The following is a 21,421-nucleotide window of genomic DNA, read 5'->3' as shown; positions in this document are numbered from 1 at the left end:
TTATAAAACTGCGATCTCCAACCTTTTTGCCAAACGTGGAGATAACAAACCCCTCCTATAGCCCAGTAGTGGACTACCACGGGCTGTTATTAAAGAAGGACTAGTAACGAGACATACGCCCGAATACTGAAACGCTACTCAATTTTAAGTTGTACTTAAATATCGTGCTATCTGTGTCATTTTATATATGTATAGAATTGATAGTGACAGAACTAGTTTTGAGAGCGTCTAAAAATTGAGTAGCGTTTAAGTATTCGGACATTAGTCATTCAACGTTTAGATAATATGCTAGGCTGACACAGCGATGCAAACCAAAACTCTGGAGCTTCTGGCAATTCTCGTTCTTCGTGTTTCTTGCACTTCTTGCTTAACCTTAATCTTAGCATCAGTGGCGTTCACCTACGATAAAAAGTCGATATTGGAAACAAGGTTGTATATAATACCTCTTAAAACATGATTTTTGCTTGAGGTGATTCGTATTCACAATGAAATTTAATAAATAAAATTATAAAAAGCAAAACAAAACAAAAATCGAAAAATAAGTATTTTGCTTAAATAATAAGAAACTAAATAAAATAAAATTTACCCATAAACTGAGTTACATACTTACTGACGTTTATTCCTACTCGTAACAACGTTCGTCGTGTTTACAGCACAATTTTGGGTCCCAGTGAAGCTTGAAATTAATCGAGCATCCCACTCTTTGGGGTTACCATATAAAGGAAGAATCTACCAAACCATTTACAAAAAAATAAAAACCAAAACAAAAAAAATACAAAAACTATAATACAAAAATAAAAAATGCACAAAAACAAAATTGTAAGCAAAATAAAAATATATTTATTTATATTTTATACATTAATTCTTTGACCTTCGACGAGCGATCCGATTGGCTGATCAAACTCCTCGTTGTTGATAGCGACGCAATGGGTGCAGTCCTCCGTCTTGTAGATGCCTACCAGACGGTTCGATGCCTCAAACATATTGTATCGGAGTGAAATTATAATGAACTGAGCATTCTTCGTTCGGTCCTGTGAATGAAATAAAAGAATTAAGAACATCTATCTACTTCTACTACATATATAAAAATCAATTGCTGTTCGTTAGTCTCGCTACAACTTCATAACAGCTTGACCGATTTGGCAAATTTTGGTCTTGAATTATTTGTGGAAGTCCAGGGAAGGTTTAAAAGATAAGAAAAAAATTTGAGGCGGTACGAAGCTTGCCGGGTCAGCTAGTTTTATTATAAGTTTTTAAACTGACATGGTCACTAGTAATATCAATAGAATTTAAAACGGGATATTATACTAATAAACTTGGTAAGTATCCTGTTTTAATGATATAGCTGTTTTTATTGACTTTGAACATTATATGCAAAGCCATGTTAAGTGTGGGAGAGGCATGCCTTGGCACGAATGGGCCGACTCGTCCGGAGTGATACAACGGTCACACAAAGTGTTGTTTCGTTGTATGAGTGAGGTTACCGGAGGCCCAATTACCCTTCTTCCCAATCCCCGATTCCCCAACAACCCTTACACGTTAACCGCCACGTCGGTCTCTAGTGACCGACGCTAGTTAATGCTTCAAATTCTTAACCCCAAAAGGCCAGCAACGCACTTATATTGCTGCTAGTGTTTCGGGTGTCCATGGGCGGCGGCGATCGCTTACCATCAGGTGATTCGTCTACTCGTTTACTGGCTTATACTGCCCTGTCTTTGTAATTAAAATAAAAGAACTTACCTTAATATAATTAGCAACAATGGACACGTTCTTAAAGTCTAAAGCGGCGTCAATCTCGTCCATCACGTACAACGGTGTCGGTTTGTAGTAGTGCAGAGCGAATACTAACGCTAGAGACGACAGTGTCTTCTCTCCGCCCGATAGGTTCGATATATTCTTCCAAGACTTGTTTGGGGGACGTACGCTGAAACATTTAGGCAAATTAATCTTACTATCTACCGATCTCTCTATACAATGTGATAGGGGCGAGACTTCTAACCCGTTAAGGCTGAGTTCTACACCTAATTTTATCGACAAAAGTCGGGGGTCGAAATGGTCGAATCCCCTCCCCCTAAAAGTTATGGCTATTTTAATATTTTTTTTACTTTTTTTGATATCAAAGGTTGTATGCGTCGTAGAAACAAAAAAAAACAACAAACGGTAGCTAATAACCTTGGCTAACTAATTCATTACTTTTTTCATATGTTTGATAATGTTTTGGTAATGATAAATGATAAATGATAAATGATATTTATTTCTGTAAATAGATTATAAAATAACACTTTTACACGTCAATATTTCAAATAGCTAGATGAGGCCGGCATTTCCTATCCGACTACTCTGAGAAGAAATGCCGAAACAAACTCAGAGGTCATAGTCTCTTTTAAAGTCCAGACAAAATCAATTAAAGATGTCGGAGAACCGTGCAAGTTTATTCTGTAGTGGTCTTTTGAGGAAAGAACCACAGCAGTTTGAGCGGACCTGTTCAGATGGCAGCACGCATGTGTCAGTTTACAATGAGCTCAGCTGACGGCTGTTGCTGAATGATCCGACGAACAATACCTACCAAAAGAACATTTGGGTAGGCCACACAAATGCTCACACTGTCAGAATATAATTAACTAAAAGTGAAATGACTAGGCAAACTCTCGCACGGTCCTCAAACTAACAATTTTAAAAATAATATGTGAAAACAAAAAAATATCGAATGATATTAATGTATATCATGTCAAATTTGTATAAAAATGTAACTTGTGTTACAAACATGTCAACATGACCTGTGTGGACATTATAGCGGCTCACTCCCAAGCCTGACTATCATCTAAGTAGTCTTTAATTTTATAAAAAGCTTTACTAAACAGTTTTTCTTTAATAACATTTTTAAATTTATTCAGGCTCAAACTTTGAATATCGCTGGGAATTTTATTGTAAAAGCGTATGCATTGACATCTGAACGAACCACTTATTTTCTTAAGTCTAGTAGTGGGAACTATATATTTGTTTTTACTTCTAGTGTTTATATTATGTATATCACAATACTTTTTGAATAAATTAATGTTTTTGTGAGCATACACTACATTTTCATAAATGTATTGAGAAGGAACAGTCAATATATTAATTTCTTTAAATAGTTCCCTAAGAGAGTGCCTCGGACTAAGATTATAAATTGATCGAATGGCTGATGGTGAATGGTGAGAAAAAAATCATTTGTGAATTATTTTTACCGAAAAAATCACTATTTTTCAATATTTTCAATTAGGGGTTCAACTCCCCATATTATTTTTTTTGTCGATAAAATTAGATGTAGTACTCAGCCTTAACGGGTTAGAAGTCTCGCCCCTATCACATTGTATAAAAATCAATTGCTGTTTGTTAGCGTCGCTAAAACTCGATAACCTGGACTGATCGGATTTGGCAAATGATGGTTATGAATTATTTGTGGAAGTCCAGGGAAGGTTTAAAAGTTGAGAAAAATATGTTTGAGGCGGTACGAAGTTTGCCGGGTCAGGTAGTAATATTATAAATGCGAAAGTTTGTGAGTTTGTGTGTTTGTCTATATGTTTGTTACTAAATCATGTCACAACGGCTGAAGGGATCGAGATGAAATTTGGAACAGGGGGGTGATTTTCCGAAAAAATCATAAAATGTTAACGGCGTCGTTATCTTCAACCAAACGTTCACAATTCTGCAGATTAGAACGCAATATTTGGTTTCATGGTCACCAATCCAATAAAAATTGGGATGATAATAAGCTACCGCGATGCTTAATAACGCAGGAGATTAATGATTCGTTAAATAAAAGTTAAAGTTTTTGAAAAAATCACCCAGGGGTAGACTATGGCTTGGAATAACACAGTAAAAAGTTAAAAATAACCAATTTACCTGAATATAATACCCTCAGTAAAGGGATCCAGTGAATCAACCAGCTCCAACTCGGCGTCACCTCCCAGTGTAATCATTTGGTACATCTCCTTCAATTTACCCGTTATTGTGTTGAAACCTGTAATTATATCAAAATAAATCACACAATGGGCTCTGCTTACCCCCGTGGGAGATATGGGAGGTTATGGCGTATGTAAAAACATACTCCTAATTTTACAATCATAAAAGGATTTTTTATGTTATGTGTTAGTGTATAAACTACCACTATCATCATCATCAGACAAGAGACGTCTACTTTTGAACAAAGGCCTCCCCCTTAGTCTTCCACGTTGAACGACAAGCCGCCTGCATCCACTGGCTCCCCGCCACTCTGACGAGTCGCTACTATCTTTCTATAAAATTAAGGCGGGTTACCCTTCCTGACTCTATAACTCCAGAACGCACCGATTTCCATAGTTTTGCATTCGTTGGAAAGGTCTCGGGCTCCGTGAGGTTTATAGCAAAGAAAATTCACGAAAAAATCAAGAGAAAAGTACGAAAACAGAGAAAACTATTGGCGGCGAAACGTTGTTCGCCGGGTTTGCTAGTAACAGATATAAACACTATACATACCAGCCAAGAAGTCAGTCATCCGCTTCTTCCTCAGCTCGTCATGTAGTGCTCTCATCTCATTCCTTCTGTTAGTGATTTCGTCTAACTCCGCCGCCCTACGTATGTACAATTCTTCTTTAGCCTTAAAGTCCTGAAATAAAAACATTTTCATCAGTCAGGGTAATCAGGGTACTGCATGATTGGCGCGGTAGCTCGGTAACTGGTTGCCGTGCAACGTGTAGTGGGTTCGATCCCCGCACGGAGCAACTCTATGTTTGATATGTACACAAATTGTTGTTTCGGGTCTGGGTGTCACGTGTATGTGAACTTCTATGTTTGTAAATGCACCCATGACACAGGAGAAAATCTTAGTATGGGGTAACGTTTAAAAAAAGTTTTCCGTTTGACCTGTATTCTTCTTTAGCGCTTGGCTGGTGTTTCAAGTGTACTTGGGCGGCGGCGATTCCTTACCATCAGGTGATCCGTCTGCTCACTTACCAGCTTGTTTTAAAGCCGGCTTGGCTTGCAAAAAAAGGACAATATATAATTATCTAAAATAATATATTTTAACTAACCTGTATAGCTTGTATATTAGGTTTCTTATCCCCGATTCTATTCTTCTGCGCCGTCAATCGGTTCCTTAACTCTTCTACATTAATTTCCGATAGTTCTTCAGACGTATGCTGCGTTAAGGGCGTTACCGGTTCCAAATCTGGAATGCCTTCTATTTGTGGATCCTCTAGTTTTAACGTTCGGAGCTGGAAAACAGATTAATATTTCATCATCAACGAGTGAAAGTTCCACTGTTGGAACGAGGCTACAAAAGAGGGATTTTATTACAATCGCGGTTGGAGATAGCAATTTTATAAAGGGACGAGGGAGGGAGGTTTATAAAGGGACGCTGCTGGTAACTCATACATACTTTATTCCATTCGCCATCGTATCAATACATTTAGGGCTTGAGGCTTGTCCTGCCGACATTTTTTTTAAAGGTGGAAAATCATTCAAATACTTCTCCCGCCTTGGTCGAGGCGAGAAGGAGTGAAAGTCTTACTGACTAAAAACCACCCCATTCCTACTCATGCTTTTCGAGCCGAAGACCCGGTAACCCGGTAGGCAGTCCGCACGCCTCAATCAAGCGTCAGCCCTATTGGGCCCCATCTGTGGTGGTGCGCCGCACACACGGGTCTGGTTCTGGTCGGGCGGCGAGCTACCCTTGCTCGCCGTCCGCAGGCCCGCACCGACGGTGGTCAGAGAACGTCGCGCGATCCCCGACGCCCGGAGTGTCTCTCGCGACGGCTGGGGCGTGAGGAGGATCGTTCTCTCACGCGCCCCGTCTCCTGCTTAGCTGGGACGACCTTGCCGAGCCTTAAGAAACCAATATTGTAACTTACCTCTTTTTCCCAATGTGGTATTTTGCTAGTACAATCTTCTAATGATTTCTGTGCTTTAACGACCTCGTTCTTCCGTTCCATGCGTTCGCCTTTGATTTTATTCTCAGTGGTCTGTAGTTTGTTTATCTCCTGTTTTAGCTCTTTGAATTCATCTGTACCTTCGTTTATTTGTTCGTCTAACTGTAGAGGGGGAAAGAAAACTATTATTTTGACATAGTATTATAAAAAAATACTCGTTAAAATGGTAGATGTAAGCATAGCATGTGTATAACGTCGACTTATTGCAAGAAATCATCAACTGCAAAAAAATTACTAAATACGTTTTTAACTACAGTGGACTTATTTTGACACATTCAACAAAATGCAAAAACTCATTATTTCTATCTGATATATTCTTATTTTATGTGTAAGAGTAAGAGTTGTTTCGTGCGAGAATCGAACCCGCTACCTAGTTGCTTAGCCACCACCACCACCGCCACCTGTCGTGTAATGACAAACTTGGAGATTGATAATACACACTTTTGTGGTCTTTAAATGAACTATAAATCATATAAAATAGAACTACAGCTTTCCTACACAAACGCGATTATACTTTTTATTTATCAGTTCATAACTTACTTCTTCCAATTCTTTTTCATATTTCCCGCTATCGAGCGTGAGTTGTTTCTTCGTATTATTCAAAGTTTCAATATTTCTCTCGGTTTCTCGGAGGTCGGTCTCCATCTGGTTTATTTTATCTTTTGATTTCTTTGCGTTTCTGTGGACAAAATATAACATTAGTAATGGCTAGTGTTAAAATCGTTTGTTGGTAGATTTCATTACACATTTTTTCCACAAATGGTCGTCCGACCTTAAGGGATTAATCAAATAGGTGGTTAACTATAACATAACAAAATCAAACCACTGGGCACAATGTATCAATATCTTGTTAAAAATCCTTCCACTATTTATCACACATTAAGTGTAGGAGTAGCTATGCTTCGGCACGAATGGGCCGGCTTGACCTGTGTACCACGTGATACCACGGCCTCACAGAAAACTGACATAAAACAACGCTTTCGTTGTGTGAATGAGGTTACAGGAGGCCCAATTACACATCTTCTCAATCTTCCGAAACCCCCAATTCCCCAACAAACCCTAAATTCCTAACCCCAAAAGGCCAGTAACGCAGTTGTAACGCCTTCAGATGATCCGTATGCTCGTTCACCGACTTATACCATAAAACAATATCACACTTGTATACCTATAATAGTTTGAAATATCGCATTTTTAATTTCAATTCTCTAAAAAACTTTTTAGTCGAAACAAATATGTAAATATTATATAAGTATATAGGTGTAACTTACCTTTTGCTAGTATTAATAGAGACCTTCAACTTGGTCATCTCCGAGTTGACTTTATCAATCTTCTTGGTGAGGTCATCGACCGCTTTCTGTAGATCTTTCACCTTGCCGCCCGCCACTGCTGATATTTGTTCGTCTATTTCACGAACGTCGCTTTCGATCTGATAGTAATATATTTATTTAAAATTCTCTAAATTTACATTTTTAAATACTATACATATAAAATAAAATAATATTTAAAAATATATAAATAGGAGCCGACCAGTAGCGGGAGCATGGTCCAAGCCACCGGTGGTTAGGGCTCCAGAGACAGAAACCTCCTCACAATACGTGCCGTTTCGAGGAGTACATTAAAAATTATTAGTTAATTATTAGTTATTATTCAATCACCATTATTGTAACTTACCATTATTGTAACTTATTAGTTACAATAATGGTACACAGCATGGATTGTCAAAAAGTCACACGACTGTCAAGTTAGGGATTTTGGATTCAAAGTCCCTTCCCGATCTATTTGAAATAAACAATACAAGTGTGGGAGAGCCATGCTTCGGCACGAATGGGACGGCTCGACCGGAGTGATACCACGGCCTCACAGAAAACCGACGTGAAACAACACTTGCGTTGTGTGAGTGAGGTTACCGGAGGCCCAATTCCCCCTTCCCAATCCCCAACAACCCTTAAATTCCTAACCCCCAAAAGGTCGTCAACGCACTTGTAACGCCTCTAGTGTTTCAAGTATCCATGGGCGGCGGCGATTGCTTACTATTAGGTGATACGTCTGCTCGTTTACCGGCTTTTATCATATAAAACCCACCCAATAACGTTACACATGAGTTATTTCACAGAAGCCAGTTAATAGCCTACCTCGCTAGCATCTTCTTTGGCCTTCTCTAGCTTCTTGAGCGCAGTAGCAACTGTAGCCTCTAAGTTAGCCTTCTGCTGCGGATCTACTCGGCTAGCTGCTACTTTCTTCTCTTGTTGCTTTATTTGAATCTGAAGGGAGAAAAGAGTAAGTTTGAAATGTATTGGTTGGGAAAAAAATACAATGATACACTGAGAACGGTTATACAAATGGTTGCGCTGCTCAGTACTTATTTATCGTAGCGTTAGGTTTTAGAGCCTAGAACCTTCCTCAATAAATGGTCTATGCAACACAAAAATAATTATATCACTCGAACCAGTAGTTCCGGAGATTAGCGCATTTAAAAGTAAACTCTTCAGGTAATTAAAATACATTTAACAATAGGCATGTAACACTGTAATGGGACAATTAAACATGTGGAATTTTTGTACAGCAAAGCATAATACAATCATCCTACTAATATTATAAATACGAAAGTTTATAATATGTATGTTTGTTATTCAATCACGTCTAAATATAGCTGAAGGGATCGAGATGAAATTTGGAACATGGTAGATCGTAGTCTAGAATAACACAGACATTTTTATCCCAGAGGAACGCGGGCGAAACCGCTGGTAGAAGCTAGTACCTAAAAAAGCAACGTCACGCCTTTTATCCCCGAAGGGGTAGGCAGAGGTGCTCATTACGACACGAATTCTTTTCACTATTGGTGTTATAAGTCCCATGTAATAGGGGGTGAGCCTATTGCCATATACTGGGCACAATTCCAGACTCCGTGCTACGACTGAGAAATTTTCGAAAAACCGAAAAAAGCCCAGTAATACTTTGCCCGACCCGGGAATCGAGCCCGAGACCCTTTGTCCGGTAGTCGCACTTGCGACCACTCGACCGACGAGGCAGTCTAGTCAATCGGGTATATTGACCTGATTATATATTATACAGGTACTAACCTGTATAACAGGAACTTGTTCCACCAAGTTCTTGAGTTCGATGTTGAGTTTGTTCAGCGTAGTCTTGTTGTCGCGCACTGTCAGTTGCAGTATAGACAGCGCTTCTTCTAACTCCGATACTTCGTTGCGTACTTCTACCAATCTGTAGAGGAAAATGCGCATTCATGTAATGTTTTTATGGCATATATTTCTTTCGAATACTTGGGGGCCTTTGGGGAATAACCTTACTTTAAGTTGGGAGAGCCATGATTAGACCAGAGTGATACCGCGGCCTCACAGAAAACCGACGTAGAACAACGCTTATGAATGAAGTTACCGAAGGTCCAATTATCCCCATTCCCAATCTTCCCAATCCCCGATTGCTTAACAACCCTTAATCCCACAAAAACATTTCATGTTAAATGTTGCCAAGACGAGACCATATAGCTCGCACTGTCAAAAAGTAATCAGATCCCGTGTAGAGCCAAGTTTCTAACCCTATACTTTTGAACTGGCGAGTCGGCCGCACGGACTTTTTGCTATTCTTCTAAACTCTTTCCGTGCGGCCAACTCGCCAGTTCAAAAGTATAGGGTTAGAAACTTGGCTCTACACGGGATCTGATTACTTTTTGACAGTGCGAGCTATATGGTCTCGTCTTGGCAACATTTAACATGAAATGTTTTTGTGGGATTTCATTTCTTTTTGTAGGTTGCTTATGATAGAAAGATAAAATGAGCGACAAATTCACCTACTAAACTACTAAATTTATAAGAAAATTTAAAACGTAATCCTAATACTTTTTATCAATGAAAATTAAAACACTAGTATCTAAACCTTTACCTACTAAACTACTAACAATTAAATATTAGGCAAATGGTTTTTTTCTCCGCGATAGCATTCTTTTAAATCACCGAAATATTCCGAAAACTTTTCATTCAACGAGACAACCGTCAACGACGTCTGCCCTCGCGCGTCTGCCCGCGTTCGGGTGCCGCGCTCGCTGACGGGCCGATTATTTTTAGCTACTGCGCGGGGACGAGGGGGCAGGCGGCGGGCGTTGGCGCATACTATACTTACGATGCTTATGTTCAAAAGTATAGGTTGATTAATAAACACTTACCGAAGTGAAGTGTAGTAATATTATTCATATCTAAGTACTTATGGGTAGGATAATGTTTTGATTTGATGAAAAGTTTGTGTTCTATGTACTTGTGTATAATTTTCAGATCTCAAGCAGGAAATAGGGAATTAAGTTTCCCTATTTCAGATTTTTACCCCTCCGCGGCCGCATTCAGACCTCTAGCGTCAAAAGTTGCGGAAGTCTCGAACAAACTTTCACCCCCTAGTTTAAGGGGTTGGGGGTAAAAGTTTCAAGTTTTAGGATTTTTTTGTTGTTTGGGTACTAATACTAGCTTACATACCAAATTTCAGTTTTCTAGGACTTCAGGAAGTACCTTAAGAATTTTGTTGATCATCAGTGAGTGAGTGAGTGAGTGACGAAATCGGGGTATTTTAGATATCAATAAAATCTAAAGTATAAGAGCTATGCAATTGAAACTTTAGAGGTTTATTAAGTCTACCACTGACATTATATCCTGAAAATTTTGTTTATCTGGTATAACCCAAACTCAAGTTATGAAGGTTCAAAAATACGACGAAGCGCTTCGAGAAAAGGTAGGTAGTGCCCTTGCGCTTCGCTTGGCTCGTCTTGGCGGGGGCACTACCGTGCCCCCAGATATCTTAGCTACCAAAAGGTTGGCAATGCAATTGTAACGCCTCTGGTATTTTAAGTGTCTATTGACGGCGGCGATGGCTTACCATCAGATGATCCGTCTCCTCCTTTATCAGCTTGTATTTTAAAATAAGCAACTTGAATATATTTGTTTTAAATTCTATGTGTAATTAATATCGAATATTGAAACATATTTTCAATAGTACTGAAAATATTGGATGTTTTTCCCCCTTCAAAAATGGTATCTAATCATACCGTTGTTCCATCCTGGCCAATTTATCCTCATTAGCCTTGATGACCCTGGGGTCTGCCTCGCTGGTGTCCTGTTGTACCGAGGACGACATCTTGCCGCGCATCGTCTGCTTGCCGCCGCCCGTCATCGTACCTAGGACACAGATCATTGGAACATTAATATTATAGGTTTGTATATTACGTTATAAGATTAAATAGTGTTGGTAACTTTAAATAAGAATTTGTTTTTTAATGTGAAGGAATTGATCGCGTTTGTCATCAATGAGATTTTTGGTCTATTATATTGGATTGGGTAAAATAATACAGAGATTTTCGATATGAATGACGAAAAGTGGGTGTTTACGCAGTAGGCAACATAATAGCAAGTGCAATTTCCGTACAGAGCGACTTTTTTATATTATCACGCCCTTTATCCCCGAAGGCGTAGGGAGAGGTGCATATAATGCCACTATACAATTTACAACCACTTTTCACAATTTATGTCGAAAGTCCTATGTAATAGGTGTTGAGCCTATTGCACATTTTCAGACTCCATGGTACTACTGAGAAATAATGGAAAAACCCAAAAAAAGAAATAGTTTTTTTTTTAAATACATATCTCAAATTAGTTTTAATACAAAGCAACATATTATTTTCTTTTTATATACTTACCAGCAATTTCAATAACGTCTCCCTTCAGACTGACCATTCGATACCTCGTGCGTCCGTACGCAATGCGCGTCGCTTGTTCCAAGTCATTCGCGACTAGAGTATCGCGCAGTGCGTAGTAGAAGGCGGGTAGTACTCGCTCATCCTTCACTTTGACCAGGTCGAAGAGACGAGGCACGTTCTCTGGACTGATGGGCAAAATTGTTCTTTATTATAATGAGGGTTGGGTTGAATTTTGTATATCTTGTCTAGGGCTGGGTATGTTTTTTATGCTGTTAGACAAATATGTATTTTATTTTAATTAGTGTAAGGTTGAAGATTGTTTAGCAATGACTTGGTCATTCGCGACTAGAGTATCGCGCAGTGCGTAGTAGAAGGCGGGTAGTACTCGCTCATCCTTCACTTTGACCAGGTCGAAGAGACGAGGCACGTTCTCTGGACTAATGGGCAAAATTGTTCTTTATTACAATGAGGGTTGGGTTGAATTTTGTGTGTGTTCTAGGTCAAAGATGATGGGTATATTTTGTTAGACAAATATGTATTTTATTTTAATGAGTGTAAGGTTGAAGATTGTTTAGCAAAGCAAAGATGCTGGGTATGTTTTGTATACCGTTAGGCAAATTTGTATTTTATTTTAACGAGTGTAAGATTGAAGATTGTTTAGTATAGTGGACGTAAGGTTGAATTTCGACAAGAGCTGTTATATATGTTGTTGTTGCAAGGATGTAAATTCCTGCGAAAAGACGAATTAGCTAAAACGTTAAGTTTATTTGGCTTGTCGATTGCATATAAAGAGATTATAATAAATCTTACATATTAAATGCGAAAGTTTCTGTGTATGTATGTTAGTTACTCAATCACGTTAAAACGGCTAAAGGGATCGGGATAAAACTCACAGAGGTAGATTATGGTCTGGAATAATTGATCATAGGGTATTTTTATCCCACGGGAATGCAAGCAAAGCCGCTGGCAGAAGCTATTAACAAAAAGCAACGTCACACCTTTTATCCCCAAAAGGGTAGGCAGAGGTGCACACGGTACATAATGGCGCTATACAATGTACAACCACTTTTCACCATTTGTGTTATAACTTTATAAGTCCCATGTAATAGAAGAAAATAATCTACTTAATAAATAAAATAAACTCACTAAGTATGCCGATTCTGGTACACTTGTTTCAAATGTTCCTGTTTGTCCAGAGCTATGAAGGTGGCTCGTCCAACATCATTGCGCCTGAGGAACTCGACGGCAGCCTGAGCAGTCTCCACCGTGTCCACCACTATATTGTCCAGCCCACCGCAACATGTCGATATAGCCACGTCGTACTTCGAATCTATACCGCCGAGGTCACCCTAGGAAAAGAATAAGAAGGTATTATCTAGTAAATGGAGGTGAAAAGGGATCTTATTTGCTAGGTATAAAAGTGTCTTTTCCTATTTTAAAAGTAAATGGTAAGCGTAACTTGTGTGATCCATTTGCGCAACAGTTAGCGCAACTTGATTTAACGCACAATTCTAATATTTGTAAGAACTAAAAACATTATTAGCAATTATAGAGAAGGTTGAAAGGCTAATTGATCTAAGCTACATTTTATTGAGTTATATTCGGTGTTATAATTATGCGATAATCGGATTCAGCTAATTTTATTGCCATCAAATAAAGTGTGAAAAAAATGTCGCTTTGATCAATTAGCTTTTCAACCACACACACAACGTCACGCCTTTTTATCCGCGAAGGGGTAGGCAGAGGTGCACATTGCGGCACGTAATGCCGCTATACAATGTACACCCACTTTTCACCATTTGTTTTATAAGTCCCATGTAATAGGGGGTGAGCCTATTGCCATATCCTGGACACAATTCCAGACTCCGTGCTACTACCGAGAAATTTTCGAAAATCCGTAAAAAACCCAGTAATACTTTGCCCGACCCGGGAATCGAACCCGAGACCCCTTGTTCGGCAGTCGCACTTGCGACTACTCGACCAACGAGGCAGCTTTTCAACCGTTGATAGGTAATTTAAGTACACATACTAGAAAACCGTTAGTATTTGATTTCACTGATTCCACAAATAATGGTAGCCCAACACAGTTTTATAGTATCATCAGCTTTAATAAATAAGGTACATATTTACAAGAAAGACAATTTAAACATAAATAATTAATGTTACTTACCAATCGCCCGAATATTCCAGCCAGTCGCCCGTTTCGCTTCTCATTCATCAAAGCGTTCAACACTTTGTTACGCGACGTGTTAGCGCTCATCGCTTGACGGGACTCTTCTATTTGGGCTCTAGAAAATTTATGGGTAATTAAAAGCAGTCGTTTTGGAAACCATAAGTACAAATATATTTCATTCAAAAATATAAGATGATTATAGTATCATGTTTTAAAATGCCCGCTTCTCATGCATGAGAGTGCAAGTTTGAAACGTACCATCGGCAAGTACCAATGTGACTTTTTCCAAGTCATAATAATTATGTACTTCCTAAGATTATTTAGACACCACTCTCAAACGCTAAGAAAACATCGTAAGGAAAATTGGGCTTATAATTTCTGATTATAAGTATAAAATCGTCAGCCTGCATTGAGCAAGTGGTGTTTTGCTCATCTCTAAACCTTCTCCGTATGAGAAGAGGCCTTTGGTCAGCAGTGGCCACTTATAGACTGTTGATGTGAACAATATAAGATAAAGAACTACATTACACTGGAAAACTTCATAGTATTATCATGTGCCAAAATGAAGTCGGTTAGAAATGAGGTTGAATAAGTGTAACATACCTCAATGGCCGTACTTCGCTGATAAGCGTGGCTTCCTCTCTCTTCAGTTTCTGTAGCTTGTGGTTCATCTCATTCAGCTGCTTCTCTTGTTGAGGCAAAGTTTGCGCCAACTCTTCTTGCAAACTGTATGGATTAGACAAGTTTTAGAAATATAATAATAAGATTCACCGCTTGCTGGGTGAAACATTGGTTACTATATAACTTCGAGTGTGGGAGAGCTATGCTTCGGCACAAATGGGCTGGCTCAACCGGAGAAAACCACGACCTCACAGAAAACCGACGTGTAACAATGCTTGCGTTGGGTGATTGAGGTTACTGGAGGCCCAATTACCATTACTTCCTAATCCCTTCAAAAAACCCCTCAAATTCCTAACGCCCAAAAGGCGAGCAACGCACTTGTCGTTCAGGTGGGCAGTGATTGCATGCCATAAGGCGAGTACTTCGAAAGCAATACTCTCAGAAATAATATAAAGAAAGAGATTCAGAATTGAAATTTCGGTAGAAATCAAAATAATAGTCAATCCGAAAACGACATAGTATACAACAAAATAACAAACTTACGGCTTCTTCTGTTCCAAAGCAGCGCTAGCCTTCTCATACGCAGCCTGTATAGTCTCCAATTTCTCACTCTCTTTCTTCTCCGTACTAAGGTATATCTTGAGTTCTGACTCGGCCAGTTTATAGCGGTTGTTTGCATCATCTACTATCTTCTTCAATTCCATTAGTTTCCCTTGTAATTTATCCTTTGTCTCTTGAAGACTTTGGGTTCGTGATCTGTGGGTAATATTTTGGTGTTATACTCGTATTTTGTTAAGGATTTGTTTAAGTTATGGTTCGTTGTATATAGAATTTTGACACATTTAGTAAAGCTTACTATGACATGTAAAACGACAAGTCTTTTGATTATCATTAATTGTATATTTTGACTGCATGATTGACCCGGTGACTGGGCAACCGGCTGTCGTACAACGTGTAGCGCGTTCGATTCCCGCACGTAGTAACACTTTGTGTAATCACGTATATGAACTTGTATGTTTTTAAACGCACTCACGACACTGGATAAAATCATAGTGTGGGCCAACGTTTAAAAAAGAAAAAAAGAGATCTAACTCATATTATTTTTACCTGACACTAGCCACAACGGCTTGTAATTCTTCTTCAGCCTTAGCCTTCTGTTCCGAATGCTTCTCTAGAAGTTTCGCGCAGTCTTCGATCTCTCTTTGATTCTTTTCTGGTATCTGTACAGTTTATTGTGAACTTTATTACCAAGAAGACTAGGTGCAAAATTGCATGTGCAAAAATATATATTTTAGAGTACACTTTTCTAATATTAAACAAGGTTTATTTTTCAAAATCATGTGTTAAAGTAGACAGATTTATAGTGCATTTAGCGTGGAAGGTTATAGGCTATATAACTTCACGCTACGACCAAAAGGAGTCGAGCAGAGTGGGTGAAACCGCGCTAGAGTCGTTACTCTTCAATATGATGAAAGTGGTCAAGAATTTAAAGAAGAACAAATACTCACAAATGGAGTTAACATATCCTTGTTGGATAAAAACCATTTTATAAATAAAGATTTTAAGAAACAAGTACTCACAAGTTCCAAGTCAATCAACTTCCCCTTCTCCTGCTCAATGAGTTGGTCTAAATTCTTCTTTTTCTTGTTACTCTGTGTGAGATCCGCCTGCGACGTCACCATGTTCTTCTTGCACGCTTGTATCTTCTCTGTTAGCTCTTCCTTCTTCTTACGTAGCACGTCGTACTTTCTAGAAGAGAAGAGAAGGTAAAGAGGTTAATCTTCTTCAAGAGATTGTGGTTAATTTGTAATTTAGTGCTTATTGTCTGTGTCTACCCTAAAGGCAAGCGAGGATTAGACTTTTGTAAAAAAAAATATATATTTCTTTCGAAAACACTTGTACTAGAACAATGGTTGACAATGATGAAAATTCAGATTACACACAGATTGCAACCAACACGCCACCTGTGGCCGTATTCAGAACTAACTCAAAGATACCTACTTAATATAAAGGGACGGAAAAGAGTAGACTGTTTTATGCAATAACAAAATTAAGATTTAAAAAACGATGCCCCACATTAGGATTTTCTCCTATATCGTGGATGCGTTTACAAACATACAATTTGACATACACATGATACCTAGATCCGGAATAACAATTTGCTGATCATACAGAGTTGCTCCGTGCGGGAATCTAACCCGCTACCCGCGTCAACCGTGCAGTCAAATTGAATGTAATCTATATAAACGAAAGTTGTGCTATAGAATATCCCACTAGTCGTATGCTGGACTAACTGGACAATGGGTGACAAATTACTTCTAATTCCCGACTGTCACCAGTGTCCCCTCTCCACTCACTCCATTATAGACCTTCTTACCATTGTCTAGAGACTACTTTTGTATGAACAAACATTGAACGGTTGGTATTACGACCAAGCTAGGTAGATAGATGAGAGAACGCAATTTAAAAAGTTTCAATGTATCAAAGAGCATTGAATAGGCATGTTTCCTACTAGTCAAATTCAATACTTTTTTCGAAACGTCAAAACCGATATTTTCTATGAATTTTGTATGAAATACTCTATTATGACGTCATAAGATTTTGACGTCAAATAGCAGACTTATTTCTAGAAATTTAGCTAGAAAAAATCGAAAATTAAGTAGTTTCATAGTGTGATTATTTTTTAAATATTTATTTGCATTGAAAAGTTGTAATAATATATTTTTGACCCAGTCATCATCCCTATTGTGTTTTCCGGCTTTTACGAAAACCGCGGTAGGAGTAGGGCAATGGGAATATGTGACTTAAATAAATGAAACTAAAGTTTATATTTGGTTGAGAACTTGTGTAGTACTTACTTAGTGCCTTCTTTGAGGACTCCCGTCTTCTCCTGGAGTTCTTCTTGTAACTTCTTTAGCTTCTCATCCATCTCGGCCAAGTTCGCCTTACATTCATCCAAGTTCTGCTGTTTACTTTCCATTATCTTTTTTGTTTCGTGTCTACAATGGAAAAATATTTAGTTATAAAAAAATCTATAATAGGTTCAATTGAATAGAGTATATACTTTTTTAATAGCCTGGGGCTTCCAACAAGCTTTTGGATAACCTGAAGTAGGGAATCGTTGCTGTATATACGCATAACACCAGAGGCTTTTTAGATATTGGAGATTGGGAAGGTGGAGAAAGTAAAGTAGGAAGGAAGAATAGGAATCCTTTTTACTTATAACATCATTGAGCAGGGTCCATTTGATTGCTCTGGCTCGAAAAGCAGGAGTAGGAACGGGGTGGTTTTTAGTCAGTAAGAGTTTGACACTCACGCTCTCGTCCAAGGCGGGAGAAGAAATGGGATGATTCTTCCCCCTTAAAAATATTAAGAAAAAGCTATAGAGTCTAGTCTATTCTACTCTATTCTCATGATCGAGCTCAGTGGCGTGCCATTGGAGAGGCCTATGTCCAGCAGTTGACGAAAACAGGCTGATGATGATGATGATAGAGTCTACTCACATATATTTCTGCAGCACCATATTCCGTGTGCGTGTATAAGTGTTGGTCATGTTGAGCAGGTCCACCGCTTCCTGCATCGGCTGGAGCAACGCTTGCTTCTCTTGTTCTACCAAACGCACTCTGTTCAACTTCTCTTTACGCAAGTCACTGTATTCTTCTACTTTGATCGCTAGTTTTTCTATTGGTTCCTGAGGGATATAAATTAGGATTAGAACCAATGATTGCGGTATAAATAAGGAATTAACAATTAAAACACCACCATTATAATTTTGTCCTGCTGGACTATGTGATTAGTCTAGATAAGAGGGGTTTGCCACAATTACCATGTCCGGCAGGCGGATTGGAGATAGAGATAGCAAGGTATATTTTTGCAAATAGACTACAAAAGAGTACTTTTACACATCAACAGCATTATATAGAAAATAAATCTAGACGAGTTTAGTATTTCCTAATGGACTACTCTGACAAGAAATGCCGAAACAAAATCGGTAAGGGTCCACTCCAGTAAGGGTGTAGTAAGCTACACCCACAGAAATAGGAAGGGCATTGAAAAATGTATATACTCTGCCTACACACAACAAATATAGAAGCATAAAATATCGAATAGTTTACCTTGAATCGAGAAGTGCCGATGATATCTTCCAAGTACTCCAACATCCCTGGTTCATGTTCCGACACAGCTTTTGGTTTCATCATTGAGATCTGTTCGACTTCGCCCTGGTAGATGAAACAGGACAAAAACTTACATTAAGTATGGTAACACATGCACACACACACATATTGAACCTCAACACATCTGATTAAAGTCTGGAGACTGATCGCAGATCAACACATAAAAAAATAAAAAGTGTGGTAACACCACTACATGTAGTGTTGCAAATAAGCCAAAGTAACTGACGTGTTTGTTAGACACATAATTTCATTAAGTATTCAATGTGGTGATAATCATACAAGCTTTACTGTAAACATTGTTATAAAAAGTATTCATTCCCTAAAAAAAATACCTCATAAACGAAAAGCCTTATAAATAACACTACTCACCTGCAAAATCAAGAACCGATTATAGTCCAAGTCAATACCATGTGACCGTAACATACGGGACACCTCTTTGAACTGCACTCGTCTCCCATTGAGGGTGTAGAATGAGGAGCTGTCTCTGAATGCAGTCCTAGATACCACAATTTCACTATTTGGTACTACTTCATATGCTTCTCCCTCCTGTAAGAGTAGTTTTAGTTAGGTGTGATGCTTTTGGTAGTGTATTGTAATTGTCAAGGTCACTTTGTACAAAGAATCATTCTTACTTAGTTAAGCTATGATTTACAAAACACAAACCGAGTCATTGTTTTAAATAATTATATTCCAATTAGATATTAGATGATTACTAGTTTATTAAATATTAAGTTTATATATCATCATCAATTTAAGATTCTAGGAATTACTTATTCTTTTTTACAGAAACAATTTGAAGTTAGGAAATCATTAGTTCTTTCAAAACAATCTTCTTGCTTAACAAAGACTACAGAACTTAAAAGATTAGTTAAATTCATATGAAAATAAAACTAAACCGAAACTCACCCCATCGATAATTCGGCAGAAATGTACAGCCACCGTCGTACTAGTGAGGTTAGGATACTTGCTTGACGAGTGTATCAATACGGAGATCTTCTTCGACCTGATCTTCGAGGCTCGGTACCCAAACACGAAGAGCATAGAGTCTATTACATTGCTTTTACCACTTCCATTTGGACCTATGATTGCGGTGAAACTCTGTAAGAAGGTTGTATTATTAGATTTCTGATAATGTTGAACTTTGTAACCAAAAATTTATATAATTTTAATTTTAAAAACTGACTGCATGGTTGTCACTGTATCAAATAATGTGTAGCAGGTTCATTTCCTTCACGATGCAACTCAAGAGACACACACACACAACACTAGGGAACATCATAATGAGGGGCAGGGTTAAAAAAAAATTGTCCAATTGGTTGCTTATTGGTCAGTTTACATACAAGTAGGACTGCAGAAAAGTGAATTAGATTGCTTTCCTTAGTTAATAGAAAATTAATTAACATCTGACTCAAAACTCATATAGGTATATGTTTATAATATGAGTTTGGAACGGTATAATGTATAGGAAAGAATAAGATTTATACCCATTTAATGAGATTTTTAACAAAACTGGTATAATATGGGTGTTAAATTAATTATTCATGCCTCTTAACATCTAATTAGTGATTATAAGCTAAAAATATTATAAGCCTTGCAGAAATTCAAAAGAATGCAAATGTGCTATACAAACATTGTTATGTAAACAAAGCCAAAATGTTTTCAGTAAACATGGGCGATAGCCGCTTTAATTTCAGGCCAATGACCTCAACCTCGTATTTCTACACAGCTTACCTTATGAAACGGCCCCAAAACTTCAACACCAGCATAACTCTTGAAGTTTTCATTGACTATATGTGTGATTATAAGTCTGGGCCCTTTAGAATCGAAGGAACACGTCGGTTTTGGCGCCGGCGGTATGTAAATATCACCTATACGAACTCCGCCTTCTTCGTCATCAGATATGTGATCAATTTCTTCATGTATTGAAGCCTCAGCGTTATTATTCGAATGAGATCCACCTGAAGATTCACCAACTTCCATCGCATTGTCCTCGACCTTTCGCTTTTTAGATTTCTGCATTTTGAAAGGCTACCCCACAACAAACACTGCCTGAAATGTTTATATTGTTGCACTTGTTGTTAATTATTATTGCAATACGGAAAGCCGACCGTTTAAAAAATTCAAAGCGCGTTTATTGTAGCCAAACATTTGACAGATAATAATTCCCTCCCGAAATTAGAGGTGCGGTAATGAATTTAGTAAGTATATTTTTAGTCGATTGCAGTTATAGGACTTTTTACTATCTAGTAATTGGGTACTTTCCTAGGTCAAAAATAAATTATTTTGACATTTCAATACAATAAAATATCCCAAAATAACCGTATTTTCATTCATTCATTTGACGATAAACTTATTTATTTAATTTTTCTTGCTATTTTTTGCGTAATAAGTATGCTATTTGACGCAAAAAAATTATGACGTCATAATTTGCAATGTCATACAAAATTCATAGAAAAGTAACGTTTTTGACATTTCGATAAAAGTATTGAATTTGACTAGTTGGATAATACCCTATTTAAATTAAATTACTCATTTTATACACATATTCACATACAGTAGAAACTCGATTAACCGGACTAATTGTTGTTGGTAGGCATTCGGATAATCGAAAATCCAGATAATCGAATTTACGAAGAAAAGCGAATTTTGTGCATACATATTATTATGTTGTACATACATGTTATGTATTTATTAAAAACAATAAACACATATGAATGAAAATCAATGTTTATTAATAATTATTATGAGATACATCTTCTTAGATTACATACATACATGTATGGTACGTTGCCGGATAATCGCGAATCCGTAT

The 21,421-nt window shown here is 37.9% G+C and overlaps 1 protein-coding gene across 1 annotated transcript; it reads right to left on the bottom strand.

Annotated features, from left to right (window-relative positions):
• Positions 1-768: 768 nt before the first annotated feature.
• LOC118279312 (structural maintenance of chromosomes protein 4) lies at positions 769-20,774 on the bottom strand. The gene is made up of 24 exons (XM_035598970.2): positions 20,341-20,774; positions 19,516-19,707; positions 18,979-19,155; positions 18,550-18,654; positions 17,938-18,125; positions 17,293-17,433; positions 16,015-16,183; positions 15,542-15,654; positions 14,978-15,190; positions 14,417-14,539; positions 13,811-13,928; positions 12,787-12,989; positions 11,641-11,825; positions 10,993-11,122; positions 9,026-9,167; positions 8,078-8,206; positions 7,214-7,371; positions 6,486-6,624; positions 5,868-6,047; positions 5,049-5,231; positions 4,495-4,624; positions 3,883-4,000; positions 1,741-1,924; positions 769-1,031 (listed from the first exon to the last, which is right to left on the bottom strand). Exons 1-24 carry the CDS (start codon positions 20,626-20,628, stop codon positions 852-854), a joined length of 3,888 nt encoding a protein of 1,295 aa, XP_035454863.2. The 5' UTR covers positions 20,629-20,774; the 3' UTR covers positions 769-851.
• Between the last annotated feature and the right edge of the window lie 647 nt (positions 20,775-21,421).

This window comes from Spodoptera frugiperda, chromosome 14, assembly GCF_023101765.2.
Source record: "Spodoptera frugiperda isolate SF20-4 chromosome 14, AGI-APGP_CSIRO_Sfru_2.0, whole genome shotgun sequence".
Taxonomy (NCBI): Eukaryota; Metazoa; Arthropoda; class Insecta; order Lepidoptera; family Noctuidae; genus Spodoptera; species Spodoptera frugiperda.
This window is presented reverse-complemented; position numbering and strand designations above follow the sequence as displayed.